This window comes from Tursiops truncatus, chromosome 5 (assembly GCF_011762595.2).
Source record: "Tursiops truncatus isolate mTurTru1 chromosome 5, mTurTru1.mat.Y, whole genome shotgun sequence".
In the NCBI taxonomy this organism is placed as follows: Eukaryota; Metazoa; Chordata; class Mammalia; order Artiodactyla; family Delphinidae; genus Tursiops; species Tursiops truncatus.
The window spans coordinates 2,411,327-2,419,451 of NC_047038.1; the positions used below are offsets into that span (position 1 = coordinate 2,411,327).

General features: G+C 62.2%; 1 protein-coding gene across 7 annotated transcripts in view; it reads left to right on the forward strand.

Annotated features, from left to right (window-relative positions):
• Nucleotides 1–8,125, forward strand: part of DOK7 (docking protein 7) — a 41,123-nt gene that overhangs the window by 12,881 nt on the left and 20,117 nt on the right. For 3 of the 7 annotated variants that reach the window (XM_033856593.2, XM_033856592.2, XM_033856595.2), the window contains exon 4: nucleotides 879–1,068. The exons of 2 other annotated variants lie outside the window; for them this stretch is intronic. In XM_033856593.2, coding sequence (XP_033712484.1) covers nucleotides 879–1,068 — 190 coding nt within the window. Of the gene's footprint in view, nucleotides 1–878; nucleotides 1,080–8,125 lie in introns of all 7 variants that reach the window. 2 more of the 7 variants (XM_073804788.1, XM_033856596.2) reach the window with 1 other exon arrangement.

Genomic DNA, 8,125 nt, shown 5'->3' on the forward strand with positions numbered 1-8,125 from the left:
GGCTCCTTTTCTGCTACGGGGCAGGCAGGGCCCTCGCACAGAGGCAGCTGGCGCCCTGTCTCGGCACCTTGCCAGAAATCACCAGGACACTGATGGGGTCGCTGACCCCCAGCCTCCTTGGGCCGGGCACGGCAGGCCCTCAGGGCTTCCTTGCCTAGGAGCCCCCTCGACGCCCCACTGCAGGGGCTTGGGTGGGGCTCAGGGAGGAGGAGGTGGGGCTGGGACTGGGCCCCTCTGGGTTGGAGATGAGGCTGGTGGGCACGGGCGGGTAGGCCGCCGTCCACTCCTGGGCCCGGCTACTCCGGCGTGCACCCTCTTCCGAGGTGGGAGCCATCCGGGGAGAGAAGACCACCCTTCTGAGGGGCTTCAGGACAGAGCGCCGAGCCGGGGTAGTGGATGAGATCTCGGGGAGCAAGTTGTCCTGCTCGGCGCCAGGGAGAACCCCTAACTGGAGAGGGCAGGGGGTCCACGGTTTCCCGAGCGTCCCTGCGGTCAGGCTGGGCTGCGAGGCAGACCTTAGACTCTCCACGGACCAACGGGAGGCTGGGCCTCCTGGGCCTCCGTTTCCCCATCTTTGAAATGGGACCACAGCAGCTACCCTGGGCGGGGGTTCTCAGAGGACGTGCTGTGAACGGGAGTCCTGAGGCCGCGGACCTACAAGGAGGCACGTGTGAGCTTTCACTGGAGCTCGCCGGGGCCAAGTTAGGATGGGGAGGGGGCCCCTGAGGGTGGGAGAGGTGAGTGTAGCCACCTCGGGGCTGGACGCTGCGCTGGGAGGCGGGGTGGGGCAGACCTGCCCTCTGAGCTGACCCTGGGAAGCTGCGCCCCTCCCCCGCCTCTGCCCCAGCGACGCCCTCTCGCCCCTGCCCCGCCCTTAGTGCACAGGTTCCACGTGACCGTGGCTCCAGGCACCAAGCTGGAGAGCGGACCCGCCACCCTGCACCTCTGCAATGACATCCTCGTCGTGGCCAGGGACGTCCCTCCGGCCGTCACGGGGCAGTGGAAGCTGTCGGACCTCCGGCGCTATGGGGCCGTGCCCAGCGGGTTCATCTTTGAAGGAGGGACCAGGTGTGGGTACTGTAAGTATGTGGGCCGTGGGGACCCTGGGCCGCGGGCAGCCCCAGACCTCCCGGCTTCCCGGCCCGACCGTGGTTCAGAGCCGACCCTCCTGCTTGCCGCTGGCCTCTCGGGGACACGGCAGGGTTATGTCTTTTAACGTCGAGCCCAGACCCTCAGCCGTCTCTGCTCTTGCTGTTGGAGGCTGAGAGGAGGGCCCCTCCCGCAGGAAGCCCGTGCAGGGGCCGCCCGGAGGCAGCTCATGGGCCTACATCCCAGGTCACAGAGCATCAGAGCGGCTCAGGCTGGCTTTAAAAAAAAAAAAAGGGGGGGAAGAAGAAGAATAGATGCATTTATTGAGGATGTGCTGAGAAACTCCATAGTGGACCCGCCAGCTCCCTTGGCCCTCCCAGGCCGGACGTCACAGGTGGGGGCCGAACGCGAGGGCCCAGCAGTGAGGCAGGGGTCCTGAGGGCCGAGGTGGTGTCCGAGCTCCAGCAAGCTGTCCTCCAGGCCGGGAGGGGCGTGGTGGGAGTGGGGGATGTTCCAGTGCCCCCAGCCTGCTGTTCTCCGAGTTGGGGGCCTCTGTGGACCTGCTGTCACCGCGGGGAGCGAGAAGTCCCTTCCCTCCTCTCCAGCGGGGCCGAGCCTATCTGCGTGGCCTCCCGGGCTTGCGGCCGGCCGAGGGCATCCTGCTGACCAGCTGGGCGGCCTCGAGGGCCACGGTCAGTGTGCTGGGCTGTGGGCTGTGCATCCCCACCTCCGTCAGCCTGGGACCCTGGTCAGGGGGATCATCGGCCCCTCCCTCGTGTGCAGGGTGGATGGAGGCTCTAAGCCGGGGGCGACCTCTCTCCACCTCTCCACCCCCGTAAAGGGGCATTAACCGCCCCCCTCCCTGCCACCCGCAGCCTCATGAGAGCACGCAGATGGCCTACCGCAGGGCCTGGCACACGCTCGGTATGGCCAGGATGGGGTCCACCTGGCTCTGGGGCCTTGGTCATGCCTGGATCTCTCTGGACAGAGGACACGGTTGTGCTGCGTGCTGGGCACCTGGCCCCCTCATTCTGCAAGGGGTGTGTGAGGTGGGACAGGCTGACCGGCCCAGCCGGGCAGCCCGCAGGGCCCTGCCTTTGAGGGGACAAGACGTAGGCTTCAAAGGCGCTTAGCAAACAGGTGAACAAGCAGGTGAGGGCCAGGTTCCTGCTCAAGGCAGCAAGATGTCTGTAGCCACTGAATTGGTCCTGGGCTTGGGGGAGGTTACAAGCTTGGAGAGGCAGAGAGGCAGGGAGGGGTGATGTAGCGGAGGCGTAGGTGGACCTCCGGGGCGGGCAGTTTGGCGCAGCGGCCCTGGAGCTGGTGGGGCGGCTGCAGACAGCGCCCGAAGGGCCTTGACCACGGCTGCGCCTGTGCGTTTCCCATCTGGAGTTTTTGAGCCTGAGTGAGGGGTGAGCGCAGCTATCGGCCTGCCTGCCTGGGCTGTTGTGGAAGGGTGCACGGGACATTGGCCAGAGTCCTTTCTGCTGGACAAGCCGTGGGCTACCTCGTCTTTGGTACATCAGAGGTGACAGCGGCGGTTGGTGCAGGGGACCCTGGCCCAGCTTTGTTTCCCTCCCTCGCGTGGCTGGCCGGGAGCCGCAGGTCACAGCGTACTTGGCACGTGGCGGCCCTTCCCTTCCGAGATCTCCTCCATGTGGGGCCCTGGAGCTGCTGGGGGCACCCCGGGCAGGGTCGGGGGGAGAGACCAGCGTCCTGCTGGAACTGTGGAATCCCTGCGCGCTGAGCCTCAGACAGGATGGCTTGTGGCTGCTTTGAGGACTGGGGTTCAGACCTGGGGTTGGTGCTGGCGTGTGCCCTCGAGCGGGGGCAGGCCAGGAGGACCGGCTCCTTGGAGACCGTTTTATTTGCCCGGACGTAATGTGATAGAGCCCTCTAGATATTTGTCCCCTGAGGCCTCGGGGTTGAAAATTCCGACTCTTGGTGTGGGTGGGCTCCTTCCGCGATCGTCAACAATTCCAGGCAGCGGAGCAGCGCTTCCTGCGAGGGCAGAAGCTGAACCTCGAGCCGCTGTGCCTTCCCTGGGTCCCCAGCGTGAACTGTGACAGGGCCGCCCTGGTTCTTCTGCCTGAGGCCTCGAGTTAGCTCCGTCCACAAACCCGGGCTGGCCCAGCGGATCCGCCTTGACCTGCAGGCTGCAGGCCGGACATTCTCCCTCCCGCTGAGGGACCCTGGACCGAGAGAGACTCCCTGTTGGGCATCCTCATCTCCCCTCCAGGCTGTCTGGAGGCCCCTGGCCAAACCCACCCAGTCAATGGTGGCCGAACACGATGGTGGGTGGCTAGGCCAGCCTGTCCCGACCCTCTGCCCCCGGCAGGTCCCACTGGGCTCCGTTCTCTTCCAGGGACAAGCTTGCCGCTGCTCTGCTGGTTTAAGCCAGTTTTTAGGCTGTTACCGGACTCGATGCAGGGCTGGGTGGGAAGGGACGGTGCACCCCTGTGCGTGTGGTCAGAGCACCAGGCCACTCAGGACCCGGGCCGTCCTGGGAGGAGGGCGGCTAGTTCAGGTCCAGGAAGGGGTGTGAGTTAGGGTCCTGGGGCCACGTAGCAAATGACCACAAACCGGGGCCTTAGAACAACACAAATTTGTTCCTTCACCGTTTCATTCAAAGTCAAAGTTGGGGAAGGGCCGGGCTCCCTCGGGGGTCCGGGGGAGGGTCTTCCCTGCCTGTTCCAGCTCCCGGGGGCGCCAGGTGTGCCTGGGCTTGTGGCCGCGTCACTCCCGTCTCTGCTCCGGCATCACGGGGCGTCTCTGTAGGACGCCAGTCGTTGGGTTTAAGGCCGCCCCGCACTCGGGGGTGGTCTGTCTGCGAGCCTTCACTTGAGCACCTGCAGAGACCCTTTTCCAGATAAGGCCACCGTCATCGGCTCCAGGATGTGAACCTGTCGTTTGGGGCCACCGTTCAGCCCATGGCAGGGGTCACCTGAGCGGTGACGGTACCAGCGTTGAGATCTCGATGAGTCTGTGGGCACCGGGACAGAGTGGGTCAGAGTCCCCAGAAGGCCCTGGAGGGTTTTGGATGTAAGGAATCCACATCTTCTACCCTGGGGCAGGTCCCAGCCTGGACCCTGGGCCCTCAGCCCACTCCAGAGAGCAGTAACTCGACCCTGGCCCTCTTCACCCGCCCTGAGGCGTGGGTGACTGGGTGTCAGGAGAGGGCCCTGGAGCGTGTGGGGGAGGGGCCGGGCAGGTGTGTGTGGGGGCTCCGTGTGGCTCCGGGTACCGCGGGGGTGGACGTGTCCTCTCTGTGGCCTCCACGTGGACGACAGCCTGTGCAGATGATTCGGATGGGGGTTGGGCTTGGTGGCCGGGAGCTTGAGGTCCCCCAGCGTGGCCCGACTCTCTCTCTCTGGGGTGGTCACGGCCCGCTGTGTGTGTTTAGGGCTGCAGGGTGGGGGCAGGACATGCCGGTGAGGGTGGCACAGAGGCTTGGGGGCCCTTCCCCAGCAAGAGGCTCAGCAGGCAGGGAGAAGGGTGGGCCCGGGAGAGCGGGGTCTGTCCGCGGTCTGGAGCCCGGGGAGGGCTTTGGAGAGGGCCGGGGGGCATTTGAACGGAAGTTTCTAGGCTGAGGGGCCCCAGAGGAAGTCCCCGTCCTTTACATTGGCAGGTCCTGTCAAGGGCACTTCAAGGGCATTTCCACATCCGTGTGAGCCGGCTGCGGACAGGATCGGGGTCCTGGGCTGCTGAGGAATTCAGCAGGTGGTGGAGGGCGGGGGTCCCAGGCTGGCTCCTGAGTCTGTGCAGGCCGCTTCCCCTCTCCTTCTCCCTAGCTCCTTGGGGTCCAGGCCATCCTGTCAGCCCCTTGGGGTGCAGTGAGCATTTTAAAACGATTTTTATATGTGCGTAAAGGAGAAGCTCTGAACTAGGGAGAGACCGTCTTGCCACGCCTGTCCAGCTCTGAGAAGCCCTTAAGTGCCTCTTTTGTGGTCCAAATGCTGGTCTCCCTGGAACTGCTGGAGCCCTGGTCTTGAAGCCCAGGAATCTTGAGGAGGAGGGAATGCATTCAGGGGCTTCTCTGTGGCCTGCACTGGGTGAGGGGTTGGAGCTGGGAGCACATGGCTGGGGAGACTCAGCCTGTGTGGGAAGACACAAGGCGTTTAGAATCCTCGGGGCCACAAGGGGAGCCGGGGAGGGCCACAGACCCCAGCCCGGGAGCGTTGGGGAGGCCCTCCTGGAGGTGAACCTGAGTGGGGCCTCTGCGGGGTGAATAGGAGTTGGCCCAGCCGCCGAAGGTAGGGAGGGCTGGGGGGAAGAGAGAAGGTGCTCCAGCCGTACATTAAGCGCGGCTGGGTGACGGGAACAGTGTGTGCGGGGTGGCAGAGGTGAGGTAAGAGGAGGAATCTGGACCAGAGCTTGCACTGCGTTCCCAGGGTAGCAGGGAATCATCAAAGGTGCTAGAGCAGGACAGTGCCACCCACAGATCTGTGTTGAGGGTGATAACTGTGGCCCCAGGGTGCAGACGGGATGGAGGCAGGGGCCGTGAGTGGGCGTGAGATGTGCAGCCGCTGAGGCAGGGTCCTGCTGTGGGCGGCAGCTGGGTGGGTGGGGAGGGCCTGTGGGTTCAGGAATGTTAAGGCGGTGAGTGAGAGGGGGAGGGAGGGAGGGCCAGCCTGGGGTGGGCAGGGAGGGGGGCGAGGCCAGCCGAGGGTCCCAGCAGGGTGGGCCTGGGCTGAGCGGTCCAGTGCTTTGCCGGGAGCGTTGGGGAGGCCCTCTGGAGGTGAACCTGAGTGGTGGGGCAGGCGTCCCAGGCTGGGTTGCAGCCCGTGCAGAGGCCCCGTCAGGAACACCTGTTCAGGTTTATACTTGGAGGTTGAGTCTCCCCTTGGGGTCTAGGGCCCCTGTCCCATTTCTGACAGGTTTGTGGTTGATTTCAGCCCTCTGCCCTGAAGTCTCTGCTCCGGGGGTGGGAGTTGGGCCCGGAATCTGTCACCCTTTTGTAGTCCACTATGGCATTTGCATGCGGGGATGGTTCTGGGTGCTCTGGGTGTCCAGGGAGGCCTCACTTGCACAGGGCCAGGGAGAGATGGGGCTGGGGTGATAGTCACCCCAAGAGACCCCCTTGCAGGGCCCCATACTTTGTGGGGTTCTAGGTCCTCACACCAACCCTACGTGGTGTGTGCACACCCCATTTTACAGGCAGGGAAACTGAGGCACGGAGCTGTCCGTGAGTTGCCCTGGCCTGTCCCTCTGGGCGTGCTGGAGCCGAGGTCTGGCCCTGGGGGGACCTGACCCCACACCGCGTGCCCTGCTGTGCTGCCAGCCAGCCCAGCGCCCGCCTGGCCCCGGGGTTAAGTGGGGCAGGACCAGACACTTTTCAGCTCTCAGCAGACTCGGGGATTCCTTTTTGGGGTGTTTTGCTTCAGTCTGTTTCCTCCTAGGCAGAAAAGCAGGCCCCGTGTCCTCCTGACCTTGGGGACCTGCAGGGTGGCCTCTTGGGACCATCTGGACGTGATGGCATGCGAGCCTCATCCCACATCTCCAAGGGGGAGATGCCCGCTGTGTGCAGGCGGTGTCGTCAGGGCAGGCGGCTGGCATCTAGCAGCGGCCGTGAGGATGTGAGGTGCCTGCACTGCGTGGCTGCCTCCTGCCCGGATGGGGATGGGATGGGCTGAAGAGGGTGGGGAGACGGCTCGCTCGAGGATGGGACAGAGCCTGCTTCCCGGAGGAGCTGTTTGTTGTTTTGGTCTTGTTCGTTTTTGTTTTACTGTGGCAAAATGCACGTAACACAAAATGCACTATTTAAACCACTTCTAGCGTGTAGTTCAGTGGCAGTGAGCACATTCATGCAATGATTCTGCCCCCATCACCACCCCCAGCCCCAGAATCTTTTCGTCTTCCCGAACCCTGTCCCCGTTAAACACTCTCTCCCCATCCCCTCTCCCCGCCCAGCCCTGCACCCTTTATTCTCCTTTCCATCTCTGAGTTTGCTGACTCTAGAGACCTCACATAAATGGCATCTGCAGGATTTGTCCTTTTGTGACGGGCTTGTTTCACTCAGCGCAGCGTCCTGGGGTTCGTCCACGTTGTAGCAGGTGCCACCGTTCCCTTCCTTTTTAAGGCTGAATCAGATTCCACCGTATGGATGGACCACATTTTGTTTCTCCATCCATCTGTCGATGGACACTTGGATCGCTTCCGCATTTTAGCTATTGTGTGTGATGCTGCTATGAACGTGGGTATGCAAATATCTCATCAGGACCTCACTTCTAATTCTTTTGGGTGTGTGCCCGGAAGTAGAATTGCTGGATCAGATGGAGTTTCTCTGTTGAATTTTTTGAGGATCTGCCACACCGTTTTCCACACGACTGCCCCGGTTTACATTCCCACCAACAGTGTACGAAGGGCCCAGTTTCTTGCACCCTCACCAGCACTTGTTTTCGGTCTCATTTTAGTTTTCTTTTTCTTTGTTGTTTAAATAGTAGTCCTCCTAGTGGGTATGAAATGATCAGGTGAAATTTAAAACTTCATTTCGAATGAACTTATTTCATTGCACTGTGCTTCTTTCTCCCCAAATAAGGGCAGAGACAAACGAAACATTAATTACCAGATGTTTTACTCTATTAGGAAAGTCTGTGCAAAATAATATCCCAAGGGGCTCAGTTAGCTGTGCCAACTTCCTGACTAATAATCGGTGCTGTCTGGACTTGAGCTTTCTAGAACCTTCTCGGCAGGAAAGTCCTCCAACGCCTTCAGACTCTGTCCTCGACTGGACTTCACCGTGGGGTCTTTGTCAGCAAAGGGTGGAATGCTTGTTCTCTGAGGAGCTGGGGACTGAGCTCTTATTGGGGTCCAGTGACAGAGGTCTGGAGGCTGCAGATGAAAGACTAACTTCAGATGGGACGCGGTCGGGATCTAACTGGGCTCATTGAACGTTTGAAGGAAGGCCTTTCTTTCTCACGGCTGGAGATATTTATAACGCGGGCGAGTTTTGCTGCACCCCTGAGGATCCACAGCGTCTGTGTCCGTGGACCCGCAGGCGGCTGTTTCCTGCTCCGCAGGACCCTCTCCTCCGTCT